This window comes from Phaethon aethereus (assembly GCF_964289735.1).
Source record: "Phaethon aethereus genome assembly, chromosome: Z".
In the NCBI taxonomy this organism is placed as follows: Eukaryota; Metazoa; Chordata; class Aves; order Phaethontiformes; family Phaethontidae; genus Phaethon; species Phaethon aethereus.
The window spans coordinates 26,171,467-26,190,146 of record NC_138577.1 but is presented as its reverse complement, the minus strand read 5'-3'; the positions used below and the strand labels follow the sequence as shown (position 1 = coordinate 26,190,146).

General features: G+C 40.1%; 1 protein-coding gene across 1 annotated transcript in view; it reads right to left on the bottom strand.

Annotated features, from left to right (window-relative positions):
* The window catches only part of MAST4 (microtubule associated serine/threonine kinase family member 4), a gene marked incomplete at both ends in the record, with an annotated part of 310,434 nt that overhangs the window by 73,142 nt on the left and 218,612 nt on the right, over window positions 1–18,680 (bottom strand). The window contains one exon of the mRNA XM_082013548.1: window positions 1,619–1,707. Coding sequence (XP_081869674.1) covers window positions 1,619–1,707 — 89 coding nt within the window. The remainder of the gene's footprint in view (window positions 1–1,618; window positions 1,708–18,680) is intronic.

The following is an 18,680-nucleotide window of genomic DNA, read 5'->3' as shown; positions in this document are numbered from 1 at the left end:
GCTGTCTCTTGTCACATCCCTCTGCTGCACTTTGCAAGAAACCAGGCCTCCCGTACAGGCGGCCACAGAGAGCAGGGAGGCCAGTTGAGTGTGCAGATGCCAGTGCAGGTAAGACCTGGTGGCTGTGACAACACAAGAACACAGCATCACTCAAAATCCACTATGTCTCCTAAGACCGAGGTTACCAGGGATTTATATATGTTAAACACTTGACGCACTGAATTCCTACTGTGTATGTAGATGAAAATTCATAACTTACTTGGCTTTGCTGTACCATTAACCATGAAATTTGCATCTTTTTTTTTTTTTTGAGTGAATTAGGATGACATTTACAAAGTACAAATTTAAAAACAAAAAAAATTTGCCTACCAAGTCAATTCCAGGCAGTATGTGATTGATCACTAGACAAAGCAGAAAACCTGTCATGGGTGATGCTGAGCACTCTTTAACTTCAAATTGCTCCTTCAGGGGACTAGTCTAGGCACACTAGCCAGCTGGGCTAGGAGTCAACGGTTGTGTGAATATTTACTGTAATTAACTATACATAGAGGCAAACTTAACAACAGAGCTGGCCATACACATGCAAATTTCCATGACATGTATGAGACTTACTAGTGCTGCTGAAGTGTTTGGCACACATACCTTGGGCGAACGTGTCAGCATTAAGAGAACCTACTGTATCCTGGGTAACTGGAGAAGTTGACAAATTTCTATAACAAGTTTTTGAATACACAGTACATACTGCTGAGTTTAAGAACAGCTTACACTTAAGCTGTCTTAAGCCTTATAGTATCAGTTTTCCATCTTCAGAGCCACTTGTCAACAGTTGTTAAATCAGCAATATTATTCCCTTTTTATTGTTTGAGAAATCAACTGACATGCTGCAGCTTCTCTTTTAGCTTCCCTCTGAGAGCAGGTGTCCAAAGTACTCAGTGTCATTGCCTAGACAAGGATTAGTGTGGGGCTTTCATTTTGGCGTGTAGTTACAACCAATGACCAAACACATAAAAGAGACAATAAAACTTCATGGAAATATGTTTTGATATGCTAAAAATGTTCCTTTTTAAAATGAAGACAATCATTATCAATAAAATTTATTTATGGACTTTCATTCAATCTTTAATTGCTTCAGGTGCTTTAGAAACAAAACAAAATGATCAATTTATTGCCACATAAAGTGAAGCACAGAAATTTCCAGCAACATGCCTAACACCCAAGGAGCAAAAATACTAGGAATGGAATGTAATACTCTAGTCACTGACTCCACTACCTTTACCATGTATGCAAGCTATTTTATATCTTTTTTACACTGAACTAGGCCCAGAAAGGGAAGGGTGAGGAGCAGGGAGAAAATCCATCAGAATGTCAGAATGTAAGTTGGGGAAATAAAATATAGCTATGTGACCCATGTTAGGTATTTCTGGACTGTTTCTCACCATAACATAGGGTTTATGGATCTAAACACAACAGAAATTTGGATGGAATGATATACAACTTTTTGCTATTACAAACAGTGGAAAGAAGAGTTAGTGGTATAGAGAATTTGTCTGTTTTCCCCTCCTCATATAGACATTTTAAGAATCTAATAAGAGCAGTAGTAGCATAGATATAAAGTCACCTGCATGAGCTGAAAGCGGTGAATGAGGCCGAGGCAGAGCTGAAGATTGGCCATTGCCCATCAAACTCTTCCTGTTGCTTGTTCTACAGCTGTGGGCAAAAAGAGAAGAAGTCGTTAGCATCAGAAATACAGCAGGTACCACATGTGGGCATTTAAAGATTCTGACACTTTGTTCCTTCACTCCCCCATCTCCTATTAAAAATCAGAGCTATTGCTGTTTGTGTAGGCATGTCCAACAAGTCTATGATCATACTAGATAATGGCAAAGACATCAGTTTCCAAAGAAATGTACCATGGATACTTTATAGGCTTGCACGTTTACTGTTCTCTGCAAAGACCAGCATTCCCCTGTAGAATCATTTACAAAATGCTCTTCCCTGACTGCAGCTTGTTTCTCTTCCATACACGTTTTATAATATATAAAAATACACAAGCATAATGTGAAAAACAGTCTCAAGCTTAAAATCACCATTCAATGATTAAACCTATTTTTGTTGCATGAACTGTAGCTCCAAATCGCATGTCATGAAAAGCAAATTTATCAATCTGAGAATGATACAATAATTATAAATGTAATTATTGAGATAAATTTCACATCTGTGCCTTTTGTCAATGGAACAGATGATGCCTAAGAAGATGAACGCATTTTTTTACTCATACATTTTTCATCTCCAAAGCCACTAATTTCCCATATCACAAGATCATTAGGCGAGATAAATAGTAAATTAACACATCTATTAAACTTGAGAAAGAAGCTATTTTTCTTAAATACATCATACAGCTTTTAAATACTTGTTGGCAGAAATGTTTTTCTTTTTTCCTCTTTCTACTATAATGAATAGTCTCACAAACATAAATCCCCAACACTGCAAACATTCATGCATAAGGAAAATAGTATCTTGAAGTCAAAGAGACCGTAACTGTGTATAAACTTTAGTGCGTACGCTAATGTTTAGAGCACTGCAAACAGGTATTTTTTTTAAATGGTTTAGAAAAATTCAAAACAACTAGAAGGGGAAAAATTAATTCATAAAACTGTTTCATTAACACAATAGGTTCCAACAGAAGCAGGCTCAGATTGTATTTATAGATGTCTCCAAAGGTGAATTCTGTAACATTATGATCGCTATGTAACAGCCAGAAAGCAAGACTGATCAGTCTTGATACGGTGTTAGTTGAATAAAATGCAAAAGAAAGGATGGAGTTTACTAGGATAAACAGCTGAGTAAAACCAATTCAAAAGTAATCCAAAGTAATACTGAAGACAAGGAAAATAAGAAAAACAAAGGCAGAGTAAATGTTCAGTATGAAACCAGTATCAAAGATACCCGCAATATGCAAAAAAGTCAGAACACTAAGACCAGTCTCCCCTTGAAAAATGTTTTGTGAAGCAGCAACAGTGCCACTCCCAGCTGTTTGATGAGGTAAATACAGAGTTAATTTGCATGAATAGCACAATGAATTGCCATATGACTTAATTATTATCATCAACTAAACGAGTTAACTCATTAATATATAGTTATCATTACTGCAGATCTATGTAAGGAAAAAAAGCACAAAATGATTGCAGGATTCACAATTAGAGTACTTAAATAAGTCAAAACTTATTTAAGACATACACTGCGGTTTCTAAGCTGAACAAACAGGGCAAACTTTTAAAATGTGAAATTATATACATGTGTTTTTAGGCATCTGTCTAGATTAAGCTCAGCCTTCCACAACTATTTTTAACATACTCAGCACTTAATCTACTTTTTAAATGTTAGAACTTGTGCAAATATTCCATGTTTCATTAGACAACAATTTCCAACTTGCATTGTTTCCCACCATCTTTAATTTTTGTCCAGCTGAACAGTCATATTCAATTCTTCTTTGATCTGAGAATGGTCCAAATCCTTCCTTTTGGCTTCATGCAGTGTCACTGTATTTTTGCTGACTTTTATCATACTATGACAAGTGTCACTTTATTTGCTATGCTTATTTTTAAAAGCTTGAATAACTGTTCCTTTGCAATTCTCCAATCTGAAAGGGAACCCAGTAGAATCTTCTGGTATTCATTAGACACTGATTAAAGGACATACAGATTGCATCTATCCATGATGATAGGGAGACCTTCTTGCAGACCTTCCAGTACGTAAAGGGCGCTTATAAGAAAGATGGGGACAGACTGTTTAGCAGGGCCTGTAGCAGTACAAGGGGTAATGGTTTTAAACAAAAAGACGGCAGATTTCAACGAGATATAAGGAAGAAATTTTTCACTCTCAGGGTGGTGAAACACTGGCACAGGTTGCCCAGAGAGGTGGTAGATGCCCCATCACTAAGAATATTCCAGGTCAGGTTGGACGGGGCTCTGAGCAACCTGATCTAGTTGAAGTGTCCCGGCTCACTGTAGGGGGGTTGGACTTCACGATCTCTAAAGGTCCCTTCCAATGCAAACTATTCTATGATTCGCTGGTATCATTAAAGCATCTCTGGTGCAGGCTGGGCTTGAGAGACCTCATTACGTGACTTTAAAGCAGCTTTGAATGGCTAAAGTTTGTTATCTAAAGGATCACCACATCTCCTGGCACAAGGAAGGAATACTTCTTAAGCACCTAATCCCTGGATATGTTCTCAGCAAAACAAGTATTACTTTCAACACATTCCAGGCACCCTTCACTGGAATCTTTGCTACGAAGATGATAAACCTGGTACAGGTTTATCAGTATCATTTGCCTTAATCTGTAGAAATTCAGTGTTTCACTTTTGCTAGAATTTCCTACATAAATAAATTAACTGCCTTGTATTCAGTTTTACATTAAAATTCAAACTTCACATTCTTCACATAAGTTTGTGAAACACCTTTCACAAAGCATTATCAAAGATATTTAATTCAAGTTTTCTTGATGTTTTGGGGAGTTATTTTTACGAATAATTTTCTGTAAGTATGATGGCATTACGTTCAATATCAAGATCTTATATAATGAGAAAACTTTCCCTCAACTGTCATTTCAAAAAATTCTTTGCTATTTGCTTAGACGTGGCTGCAGCTGGAGGAAGAATTTATCTTTTATCACACTCAAATGAAATGCTCTATTGACCAATAGAAAATAAAAAGTATGAAGTCTCCTCTATTTGTCTTACCAGTAAGGTGAGATGGAAATCACTGCATGAAAGGACAAATCCATCCTAGAGCTCTCACTGTAGCTTTGTTTTTTGTTCTGTTCCACAAAGATTTTGAAACAGTATTATCCATCCTGTATAATCTGTGAAACACAAGTCCTTCCCCAGAATAATGCTATTACAGAAGAGGTTCTTTGTGGGTGAAGAAAAAAAAAAAGTCTTCAGGGAACCTTGAAAGATGATCTAAGCTGCTAAAACACCACAAATGGGAAGCAGGGTCACACTAAGGAAGTATCAAAGCATTACTTATTAAGCCATATTTAGCCTTGAAACAGCAATCTTGCGTATACAAAAGAATCTCAGAAGTTAAAGCCATTCTGCAGACAAAATCGTTTTTCCTAGATCTCTGAACACATCAAGTTACTTTCCCCTTCTATTGTCTCATAAAGCTATTCTTCTCCCATTCAAACCTGACAAGATAAACCAACTGATAAGAGGCAGCCCTGAAAGAAAATCTTTGTCTCCAGGAAAGTTCTAGCAGTGCAGGAAGAGTCTACAGGGATTGTAACCGAGGGAAACAAAAACTTTGGAAAACCACAAGAGTGCTACACCCTCAATATGCAATTTTCTAAGCCCTGGATTTCATGTTGTGATCAGGTTGTGTGGCACAGAGAAGAGACTAGTAAGCCAGGCAGCAGACACTACGTAGGGTTTAGGGCACTGAAAACAAGAAGAAAGACAGACATCTTTTTCCAAGGAGAAGAGGAAAGTAGGGGAGAAAAAAGAAAAAAAAAAATCAGTCATATTCAGCAATAATTAAACTTTGGAGTGCACAGAAAACTTTAGCAGAATAGAAAGTTTACATTTTTTGCCCTTTGTTGTCTTCTCTGCCCCAGAAAGATCCTTCCTGGACTTTAGTTTGTTACCCACAACTTAAGTGGCAGTCTTGGATAACTACCAGTCTGGAAGTAGTTGGTATTACACCGTATCAGCAGTGCCCTGGACTACTGGCACTGTTGCTTATCTTGGAATCCAATTCACAATTTCCTATTCAGTTTCCAAATACCCCGCAGACAGGTTCTGCTTTACCTCCTGCTCTCCGCCACTGATGCTCCTGCCCACTCACACCTCTCCTCCTATGCTGACCTCTCACCATGTCTCACTGCTGCAAAATTCCTCCTTCATTCCAGCTCCCATATCAGGCCCAACACATTAACCTCTGAGTCACTTCTCCTCCAGCTGCTACAGATGATCAACACTTCCCATGAGAAGTACTCATGATAAAACAAAGTGAAGGTACTACACAAGAAGTGCTTTGTGCTCAACTTTATTAATCAGAAAGCAAGGGTGAACAACAGTCACTGAAAGATGCAATCCAGTTGCATGAAGCTTGATTACCTTGCTCCTTAAATAGCCACAATTCTTCACATTATCAGGCAAAAGCCATTTGGGCGCAGATGATAGGAACTGCTGCACTGAAACCAGCAAGCACAATACAGAAATGCTCGTGTGGACATTAAAATAGAGCTACAAACTGAGTCGGGGCAACCCCCAGTATCAATGCAGGCTGGGGGGGTGAAGGGATTGAGAGCAGCCCTGTGCAGAAGGACTCGGGGGTACTCCTGGATGAAAAGTGGGACATGAGCTGGCAATGTGCGCTCGCAGCCCATAAGGCCAACTGTATCCTGGGCTGCATCCAAGAAAGTGTGGCCAGTAGGCTGAGGGAGGGGATTCTGCCCCTTGACTCCACTGTGCTGAGACCCTACCTGGAGACCTGTGTCCAGTTCTGGAGCCCTCAGCACAGGAAAGACATAGACCTGTTGGAGAGGGTCCAGAGGAGGGCCACAGAAATGATCAGAGGGATGGAACAGCTCTCCTACGAGGACAGGCTGAGAGAGTTGGGGTTCTTCAGCCTGGAGAAGAGAAGGCTCTGGGGAGACCTTACTGCAGCCTTCTAGTCCTTAAAGGGGGCTTATAAGAAAGATGAGGACAGACTGTTTAGGAGGGCCTGTTGTGATAGGACAGTGGCAATCATTTTAAACTAAAAGAGGGTAGATTCAGACTATTGGTAAGATGACATTTTTCACCATGAGGGTGGAGAACCACTGGCACAGGTTGCCCAGAGAGGTGTAGATGCTCCATCCCTGAACACATTCCAGGTCAGGTTGGACAAGGCTCTGAGCAACCTGATCTAGTTGAAGATGTCCCTGCTCATTGCAGGGAGGGTTGGACTAGATGGCCTTTGAAGGTCCCTTCCAACCCAAAGTATTCTGTGATTCTATGAAATAGGAAATTTGGCATCTGCTTTAATCATTTATAATGATTTCATTTCAACACCCTCATTTATTAGTATTTACATTTGCAATGAAAATGGATTTAGACTGTAAGCTATTACAACAGACAGTTCACTACCTTTTACTGGCTATGCTGAGCACAGCAGTAGTCCACAACAAAAATTCTTAATTTTGGTATCAGTATAATACAGTGGTTTCGCTGAAGGTAAAACTTAAAACGGGACTCCTTCTATTTTAGCGAAGGCTGCAAACAAAATATTTTATTTGCTAATACAAGTGCAGAGTGCAGAGAAATTAAGCTATTGCCATAACCAGAATGCAAAGCCTGACCATGTAGACACAAAAGAAACTAATAATGCAAGACTAGCTCTCCCATAAAGGCTCTAGGCATAGAAAAGATGGTTAAAATTTCTCTAGTGTTAGAATTGCATAGCTGAAGAACACCTCAGGAGGAACATGCTGTCCCTAACAAGACTTGAGATGTGGCCACTTTGTAGGAAAGTTAAATTTCGGTTATATTTCAGTTATATTTAACTTGTCATGAAACTAGCTAAGCTATGACTTCATAGTTAGTTATTATCTTCATGAACAGTAACACTGAAGAGTCAACAGTGCACAGAGCACTGACTTAAAAAAATTAAAACATTTAAAGTGAGGAATTTCGGTTGTTTTGCGTTTTTTTCTGTTTTTAAAGAAGCCTATTGCTTTAAGAAGCAGTTTGGTGAGTATTTCCAAGCTCTCCAGAATCCAGACAAGTTCTGTGGGACATTAACTCCAACAAATGCAAAGAACAGCTGCCAGGAAGAGGTGACGCACACTGATACTGCAGCAGCTTCCTTGTCAAAAGGAGCCTTTAAAGTTGTATTTGATGAAGCATCTCCTGATGTAGAAAGTAAAAGTAACACATGGCCTGCAGTTAACGGTAGTTTCACACCTAGATCGCTTTATAAAAGAAACTGAATCAACCAAGAATGTTCTTCTCTGAATACTGTGGAATTTGGGTTACATGAGCAAAATCCACAGGCTCCATTCAATGCCATTTGTTGCTGCTTTCTTCTACCCTATAGTTAAGAGAGACTGAAGAATAAGGAAGCAAAGGTTTACGATTTTGAGAGATGTTTCCTAGACTGAAGTAGGTAAATTCTCAAGGCACTACAGTCATTGAGAGAAATGTGTAACCCAACTGCATGTGAGTAAAAGGTTCCATCAGTAACACCCAGAATTTTTTTTTTGTTCTTTTAATGGCTTTCAGTCTTACACATTCATGCCCATTTAGTATCACCTAGCATTATTTTCTGATGTATTTTTGCTAGACTATATGTCTGCATATACACTTTCCAAATTTGGTGCATGCCTATAGTTAAGTCTATAAGCATCTACATATATAAATTTATATTTACATGTATGAAATATATACTTCTACATATATAGAGAGACATATATAGATAATCATATATTTAAAACATTACACATACATACAAACATTCTATTTATTATATATCCCACTCTCTGTGAGGAATTATTCCATACCAGTCTTTAATGAGCTGGAAAGAAAAGGGGTTTCGGATTTAAATTTTAACTGTTGTAATGTAGGGATTCAGGTTTTACTCTTTTGTGTTTAAGGTATAGCCAGCTTAAATAAGCCCAGTTTTAGTCCGAAGAAATGAGTGCGTTGTCAAAACATAATGACCTCAGCACACTAAGATGAAGTACACAGATGCCAGCAGCCATAACATGGCAGAGTTTGTCCTGAATCTTCGCAACACTACGGTGAGCATTTCAGTTTTGTCTGTTGGCCAGGTATGCATGGAAAGTAAGCTAAGGATCCTCTCCAGGTGCTCACACATTTGTGTCCAACACGTTTTTCCCTGCTATTACTACCACCTACCAGCACGCCACCAAAACCTCACCTTCCCTCAACCATACAAAAAGAGGAGACCTCACTTTTTCTTCATCATTCTAAAATAGTCTACAGGGAAAATAAAACTTAAAATAACCAACTGGATGCATGATAGTCACCTGCACGGACTGCATGAAGGGTTCAAATGCATGCAAGACAGCATCATTGCAAAAATATCTGCCAAGAAAAACCACAGAACTGCAAAAATATCTGCCAAATCTCTGCTGTTCAGATCTGAGGAAGACTGTCACAAAGACAGACTTATTACACTGTAGAAGGCCTCTCAATATTCATCCCTCCAGTGTATTACAAAACAAATAAACAGGTCCTTCATTAAGCCTTCACAACTGTACTTGCTAGTCAGATGTGTGTTCAGTGTATTCAGCTGCAGCGACTGCTCTTTTACTCTAAGCAATTTTGATCCTTAATTTTTCTTCTTCTAAGAAAATCAGTAGTTTCAAGAAAACTGCATTTCTTCCACAGAACTAAAATGTTGTATTCCTATCTGTCCTGTTCCTTCCTAAAACAACTTTGAGTCAGTTTTAACTTGTTATAAATATTTAATTATGTAACAATGTAAAAGAGTATTAAGCTAACTACTAAGTCTGGTTGCACAATATTCATAAAACAGCTGCATACAAGGTAAGTCTGTAATGCACACGAAGTGGGCAGCCAGAGAAGAACAGACAAAAAGAATGCTCAGGATCATAAGCAAGCCCACTGCGCAGTTCTGCTTCATTATCCACAAAATGCAGTTTTTGCATCTTCATATCACACAACTTACTGAGAACATACTGATGGGATAATTTAAATCCCACTGCTTCTTGAATTTCTTTTTTAATCTTATTTGTGTTCTGGGAAGGGACATAAACCAGGTTATTAGGTGAACAGCACATTTGCTATCATACTGAGGTATTTAACTAAATTCCTCAATGCACAAATATTACTCGCTCAAAATAGAAAGGTAAGTAGCAAACTAGTACCAAAAGTAGAGGAAAAATATGCAGGGATGGCCTAAATAATCATTGAGTATGATCCACTTTATTCTACATAATTCAGGAGATGCAAAAAAAGGGAGAAACACCTTACTGGGGAAAAAAAGTCAGGAGCCACAGCGATGGGTTTATAATATGTAAGAAGTGTCTTGTTCAATATCTTTATCGATGATCTGGATGAGGGGATCGAGTGCTCCCTCAGTAAGTTTGCAGATGACACCAAGTTGGGTGGGAGTGTTGATCTGCTGGAGGGTAGGAGGACTCTGCAGAGGGATCTGGACAGGCTGGATCGATGGGCAGAGGCCAACTGTATGAGGTTTAATAAGGCCAAGTGATGGGTCCTGCACTTCAGTCACAACAACCCCATGCAACGCTACAGGCTTGGGGAGGAGTGGCTGGAGAGCTGCCTGGTGGAAAAGGACCTGGCGGTGCTGGCTGACAGCCAGCTGAACATGAGCCAGCACAGCAGTGTGCCCAGGTGGCCAAGAAGGCCAACAGCGTCCTGGCCTGCATCAGGAATAGTGTGGCCAGCAGGAGTAGGGAAGGGATTGTGCCCCTGTACTCGGCGCTGGTGAGGCCGCACCTCGAATACTATGTTCAGTTTTGGGCCCCTCACTACAAGAAGGACATGGAGGTGCTGGAGCATGTCCAGAGAAGGGCAATGAAGCTGATGAGGGCTATAGAGAACAAGTCTTATGAGAAGCATCTGAGGAACTGGGGTTTTTCAGTCTGGAGAAGAGGAGGCTGAGGGAAGACCTTATTGCTCTCTGCAACTACCTGAAAGGGGGTTGTGGTGAGGTGGGTGTTGGTCTCTTCTCCCAAGTAACTAGCAATAGGACAAGGGGAAATAGTCTCAAGTTGCGCCAGGAGAGTATTAGGCTAGATATCAGGAAAAATTTCTTTATTGTGAGAGTGGTCAAACATTGGAACAGGCTGCCCAGGGAGGCAGTGGAGTAACCATCACTGGAAGTGTTCAAAAAACCTGTATATGTGGTGCTTCAGGATATGGTTTAGTAGGCATGGTGGTCCTGGGGTGGCAGTTGGACTTGATGATCTCAAAGGTCTTTTCCAACCTTAATGATTCTGTGAAGTGCTATCATTAAAAGTGTCATACACCACACCTGTGACGATCAAAGCATCAGTACTTTGGTGATGTGAACCAAATGGAGCGCCTTGACTCGCACAGTAGATAACCCCACAGAAACCATTTTTATTAGACAGAAAACACCCCATTTACTGGAGCGCATGCCTGTCAAGGCTGCAGCGCAGACAGAAGGTTTAAAACACAGGTCTCAGTGTGCTCTTGGCCATCCGCAGCAGTTTTGCATTAACACAGATCACTCCAGATTTTGGCTGTAGACTCCAAGCTCCCAGTGCATCTCTTGGGCTAAGAGGGTGCAGCCAGTCATTTCTTAACCATGTGTGGTGGTCAGGCTGGGGCAGGATGTTTCTCGCTCTGTCCCCTTGCTTGCTGTTAACAGCTTGGGAACAACTCAGAGAGTGGGGGGAGCAGAGGGAGCCAAGTCGGGGCTGCTGGATGCCATTCTCTGCTGCTGCTCTCTGCAGTCTCTCCACTCTACCTCAGGCTGGAGTGCTGTCTGCCAGGCTGTAGCACAGACGTTGTCCCAGGCAGTGCTTGCCGCTGGCTCTGTCCCCAGTTTGGGAGCTGGGCTGGTGCTCCATGGCTGCTGCTCACACCACCAAGAAGTCAGACTCAGGCAAGGAGGTAACTGGGGGGATCTCCTCCTCACCCTTCCACCCCAGCTGAAGGTATAGAGCAAGAGCCTTTTCCACACTTAGACTGAATAGAGCAGCCCATCCACTAGCAATTTTTACCCAGTTTGGCACTTCAAAAAAACCCAAACAAAACCAATAAACAAACGGGTCCTGTTCCAGCTATATTTCCTTTGAACAACATCCATCCAGACTCAAGGACTAACCACAGCCAGTTCCCCAGGCCATTTGAGTTCTGCAAGGGAGCCAAGCACATACCCTGAGGTTTCTGTAACTCCGGTTGAAACTGAGGCCAGCATGGTTCAGAATTAAGATAAAACACGGGAGTGTCTCCAAACTACAGACAGAGACCTGTTTATCCAGATACCTACAACAGTGAAACCCTGTCCACCTTCTCCCATCTTTCTCACTGTTTTCTACCTAGACCTACCACCTCTTGTGTGTCTTTGCTTTTTGCTTGCTGATGGTTGCTACCAGTAACCACAGCTCTGAGCACTACTGTTCATAACTCACTGTGTATCATGGAATTAGTGGGCCAAGATGATAAGACAAACAGACAAACAGCGTTCAAATAATTCCCCAAAGAGCACGGAGAGTAGCTTTAGGAAGTGCTTCTCTTGGCCAAAAGAGTGCGCATGTTGTCAGTACTCGATGAAGTCTCAAAGGGTGAAGTTTGCCATGGTCTGAATTTCACATGGTTGTATATGCGGCCAGCCTAGAAAGGCTGGTGCCTCGCTAGATGTCTAGGAGACACCTCAGAAACGACCGATCCATTTCCAGTCGGGAGAAGGAAAGAAGAAATGATTTAGTCTGCTCTGTTTCTTACTACAGAAGTTGTGCTTCATCTTCCTTTCAGCCTCCTCAATTTGTTTGTACCCGTCAAAATAATTAATGCTGCCAAGGCTACTTTCACATAAAAAGAATCAGAGGCTTATTAAAACAAAAGTCTACACAGTACCCTTTATCACATGAAACACTGTCTGCTCTGCACTGCACTTCAGAGACTCTCCCCATAAGAAAAGCCACTAAAAGACAAGCTCCTAGAAATATTTTTCCCTACATTATTTCACAATTCTTAGGACAGTTTTGAGCTTTTTTTTTTATGCCCCGCTTCCCCTTTTTCCCTAATAATCATGAACAAGTACAACTTAATTAATCATATCCTAAAATTCAAGGTTAAGAAATTGGGAGCTGCCTGAAGTAGAGAGATTTTACATGGTTTAACTTTTAAATCCAGTGGTTCTCTTTTGGTTTAATCCCTCAAATAATTTATATCTGAATCCTTTCTCTTATAATTAAATAGCAACAACTGATTTTTACTCTAAGAGTAGTGAGTCCAGACAGGACTGCTTCTTTCCTCCCTTGCTAAATTTGGTAGCTCTCAACCGTTCAAAACTATGAGGGAGCACATGACTATTACATATGCTGTCTTTAAACCTTTAGCAAATACTACCACAGACTCAAGGAGTGAATAGGTTAAGACAATGCCAGAGCAATGCACCCAACTGAATTACAACTACATTCCCAGATCAAACCTACTAGCAACAAAAAGAGTCTGAATTTTTTTTTATGCCTACTTGGGCAGGAACCTAAAGCTAAAAGATACTTTTTCATATCAAAGTTTATTTTCTGACTGAAGAGTAAAATACTTACAGACTAACTGCTAAGTAACTTACTCTCCCTTGCTAGAAAAGATTTGAAACATTAAGAAAGTTGCTGAACACTTTTACAACCCACCTGTGTCTTCATTTGCCTTTTTTAAAAATGCAGTTGTGTAAACTATAGCTCATATTGGATCTTGAAATATTTTGATTATTCATAGCTCTTTGCTGATGCATATTCCTGGTAGACTTCTGCCTTTTCTAGACTCATGATTCTTCTGAAACTGGTAAGACTTACCTTCTTAGTTATCCCCCAAAAGATAAAGATTATAGCTCATTTGTAAATAATCACATCCAAAAAGCAAGATACATGTATGGTGCGTGTGGGTGCCTGTACATATATAACTTTAATCTTCTGGCAGAAGGTGGTCTACAACAAGAGAATACTAGAACAAAAAAATTTAAAAGAACACTGAACTAGGCTTTTGAAAAATTTTGTCTGAGTGTCATTTGATTATTCAGTACTTCAATGCAACTTTTTCATGGCACTACACAACCAGCACTTAAACAGCAGAAAAGCAAATTAGAGTTTAATAAGACAAAAATGTGAAAGAAATAACATGATATTAAAATAAAAGTCTGTAAACTCACTCATAAGAAAAAGTAAGAAAAAAATAAAAAGAACCTTTCCCTTGTCTTCTCTCATAAATATCCTGACCTCACCTTTCTTTTCTTAAGAATAAGTTTAAGCAAATGACTCAACTATGATTTGTTTCAAATTGTGTTACTCAGAGGACGATCTTTGCTTTAGATCTGAAAGATGTGCATGCAATTTTTAACACAAACATTTTGGGAAGGCATGACACTAGTCCAGCTCTCATATGCCGCTGTTCTATTTGGAGACACTTGGTTGGTGACACCTTAACCTTGACTGGCAGACATGGCAGCCTGTGTATTAGAAAAAGCCATTCGCCCCTCCTGTAAAAGATGCCATAAGCAGACTAGGCACAGGGTATTTCCAGGAAATACATCTTGCAGGAAGCACATACATTCACCCACAGATGCAGCCAAATTGCCCAGACCTTGCTGGACTCCTCACAAGGTGGCAGGAGAGCTGTCTGCCAGGGAATTGCCGCCAGTGCTCTTCAGCATGGGGGAACTGCCCAGCTCTACTTCACAGCCGGGCCTGGGGCACCCCTGAGCTGGAAGGACTCAGCCTCCCATCACCTGAAAGATCACTTATGGAGTAAGAAGATTCACAAATACCAACCCAGCAAACCTTGATGCCTCCTGTACCAAAACTCCCTTTCCTATAAGCTTCACGTCTTCAAGAGAAACACAAAGAGATGACACCCTGCACATGCTCGCGCATAAGCAAGGTTCACCCGCATCCACCAAACCACTGTTAATCCCACCTAAATGCATAAGGCCTATCACCACTTAAGAAGCAAATGTGTCACACATTTTTGAAGCAGAAGTAGGAACACTGCGTGCTTCCTGGTGAAGGGGCATCTTCAACCCCCCGCCATGTGCCCACCTGCCAGGACCACACGAGCTTTAAAAACAGATGGAATGATGGTGAAATAGTACAGCTGCACGAGCTACCACCTTACGCAACTTAACTCAGCAGAAAGTTTCTGAAAGTAGTTTCTGAAACAACAACAAAACCAGACTTCCTTTTGTTGCAGCTGGGGGAAGGGAACAGGGAAAAGCATTCAGGGATGCGAGGTCTCCAGCAGACACACTCTCCCGGTATGAGTAGAAAGTCCTGGGCACTGCCATTCTTTAATCTCTTGAGAGCCAGAAGTGAGGATACACCCCCACAGAGTGGAAAGCATGGCAGGGATGTAGCACAGCTGCCCACTGAGCATCTGAACACGCGAGGAAGATGAGCTTCATCCCTTCTATGGCACTTTGTCATTAATTGCAGTTGTTTACCTCTCCTCTCACATATATGAGAGCTGCTAAAAATTTTTTAATAAATGCCCTATTTTAAACTAAGCAATATGAAGCAAGTCTGCATCCTTTCTTTAAAGGAACTGATGCAAATAACAGGAAAATTGTCCTATTCATTTTTATTTCTGAACTTTTAAAAAAGGCAAGAGGCAGTATTATATATGGAAGTATCACACCTTCCATACAAGTAATAAACATTTTGCAATTAATATTCTGCCCTGTCTTTTGCTTAGACATAAGTAGTTAGCAGTGGATAAGCAGTTAATACACCAGAATTAAGGAAATAAAGGAAACATTTTTAAAAAAAAATTTAAATCGCTATTTAGAACAAAATATGGGTGTTTGAAAACTATGACCTTTCCTGGTTAGGAGTCTGACTATGAACAATTAAGCGGGAGGCATTCAACCCAGAAATGTCTGTTCCCATAAGACCATCAGTGCCCCACATTTGAGCGTGCACACACTGACTGCAGTTCAGAAATTTAGTTTGCAAACAAAAGACCCCCTTTCTTTACCGACACCCACATTCTCCTTCCCTCCCACCGTCAGCTGACCAAAAGTTTTTTAATTAAATCATAATTAAGCATCTAGAAATGCTTAATTTTTCCCGGGGGGGGGGGGGGAATATCCTTTCATTGTGCCCATTCAGCTGTTGGTGTCTGCTGAGCCTGCCGAAGAAGGCATCAATTAATGCCAGCTATGGCAGCTTTCATGAAGAGGCTGTTTGTTCAGTAGGAACCGGCCATCTTCAAAGTCATGCTGAAATGTAAGCGACCAAATACTCCATGGTCACAGTGTTAAGACATCACTGGACACATACGTGCAGCCAGCAAGGTGGCCTTCCCCATCAGTCATATGGAGCTGTAACAAATCAGAGTCTTTTTGCCCTTGGAGTTCCTAAACAAGCTACATCCCTTTAATCACAAAACAACAAATAACCTGTATGTATGGTCCTTCTTTTTTCCACATGAAAATTGAGCTTATGTAACTGATATAACTGTTGATTATTATTTTTATTTGTTAAATTTCATAACGTAACAGGTGACTTTGTTAACTTTTCATGAGAAATTTAACAGAAAAAAAATGAAATATGTGCTGGCACATAGCTGACACCATTTACACAACTACAGAAATGACATGAATCGCTTCTTCGCACCACAAATTTTTATTAGACATACAGTATCCACACTTAAGAGTTAGCGGTGGATCTATACTAGTAAAATCACACAAGCATATTCTCCTTTCTACAGACAGAGTAACACCACAGGGTAAAAGTCTTTTACTGGTTCAGATTTTCCCAGATGGAAATAAAAATGAACTATGAGACTACAAACTGTCTTTTTCAACTTTAGTTGTGTACTAACAAAGCTACGTCAGCAACATTAACCAGCTGGCTATAGCTATCTAAAAAATAGATAATTACCCCTGTATAAAACCTACTGAGTAGCCTAGGCCTGGGAGCAAACTTCAGCTCTACACAGCAGTACACCTACTGAGGAAGGCAATCTATTACACATTCAGATCACACCGCTTTGCTGCAAAGTCATGGTGAGGTAGTTGGAAATGTCTGAATAATCTCCAGTGAAGCAATTCAAACAGCTCCAGGCATAGTCATCAGCAGGGATGACAACACAAGGCTTCTGACATCTACTCGCTCTATTTATTTTTTTTTAGTAATGCTTAATCATCAAGCATCACACAAGCCAGTAAAGATCAGATGATTTACATGTTTCAGTTTGCTGCCACAGACTTGGCAGTGACATATACATGCACATTTATACTATTAAAAATAGTATGGTGCAGTATTAAAAAAATTTCAGTGGTGTGCGTTTCAATTGGCTGGATTACTCAAACAGTGAGGTCAGAAAGAAATTATCTAGGCTGCCCCAAATAAGTACTGATAAACCGTTCATGTTATGCCACCAAATATTCCCTTGCCCCAACATGCTATGCCCCTTTAATGATCCGAGTATCCAAATCTCCGAACCAGAAATATGGTACAACTTTGAATCCCTTAAGCCTATCTAAGATAGGCTTTCTGGAGATAAACACACAACAGTGCTAGGTTACAATCTCTCATACAGGCTCTGAGAAGAGATGACGCATTAGCCAGGGAGAAGGGAATGTGTCTTCTCTGCAATGGTATACTTCAAGCTCTTTCCCACAGCTGGTGACCCAGCACAACTATAACACAATCTGACCTTAAATTTATCCACATGATTACATCTAATGAAAAACTACTGAGTGAAACTGGAAAATCAGTAGCATTTTCCTAGGAAAAAAAACCAGTACACATTCAACACCGCAAGTCTCCAAGTAGAACTCTAATGAAATGTTATGTGCCTCCAGGAATTAATCTGGTCCACAAAACACATCCAGCATTTTTAATCTACATTTCTTTCTGTGAATAATGTTTTACAGAAACTTGGAATTTTCAGGACCAAGTAAACTTGATTTCTCACTTATAGTTCTCCTGATCCCTTCAGTGGCCAATAACAACCTACTTTCTCATGAAAATCCACGAACACAGAAAGAAGGCAAATTAACAATTTAAAATTAACTTTTATCCCTAGTATACTTTTCTATACTAGACAAATCTGTACAATGATACAGCATTCTACAAGAATACAGAGAAAAGACTAAGTCCATCTTAAACACAGCACAGAGTACACAAGCAATTTATGAAAACAAATTTTGCATATACTTTGCCCTGTAAAAATATCCATACCAGGAAAGGAGGATTTTACTGCCAAGGTAATGTACTAATTGCTCACAAATAGAAGTAGGTCACAGAGGATTCATGAAAGCAAGTGCCAGTGACTCAGTGTAGAAGAAAAAAGAAAAGGAAGAAAATGAGTGCAAGGATATGATTTATAGTGTGCAAATAGCTATGAGCTAATATTGTGAAGAGAAACAATTTCACAACGAAGATTTGTTTAATTCACCCTGGTGTGTCAATAATGAGGTATCACATAAAATGACTAGTAAAGCAACATCCACTGAAGAGACAAAAAAAGCAAGCAGCAATAATTATACCTAACATTTTAGTTTTGAACACAACAGTTAACTTACTGTCCACAGCTATGAAAGCCTACAACTTTCCTGACACAACAGCAGCAATAGCTTTAGGTGCCAGATCTAGCAGTGTTGCTGGCAGTCAGAAGAACAAACCTGAGATGCTACAAGAAATACTGCCTGTTAAACTACACAATGCAGGATGGCATACGTCTGTATTAAAACTGAACTGTTTAAACAATATCTGCTCCTGTAAAAGCAGGACTGCAGGCAAACTAAAGGAGAGGAAACCAAAGTGAGTGTTGTCAACTGTTATAACTGTACGATGTAGTACATGCAGTTATTTTTCAAATTCTAGCTTCTGGATTTGTACAATGACTCGAGAACTCCAAGTTTTCAGTGTTTGAGGGTAGGCAGTTCTGGTTTTTTGCTTTGGGGTTGGTTTGGCAATTTTCTTGGAAGTTC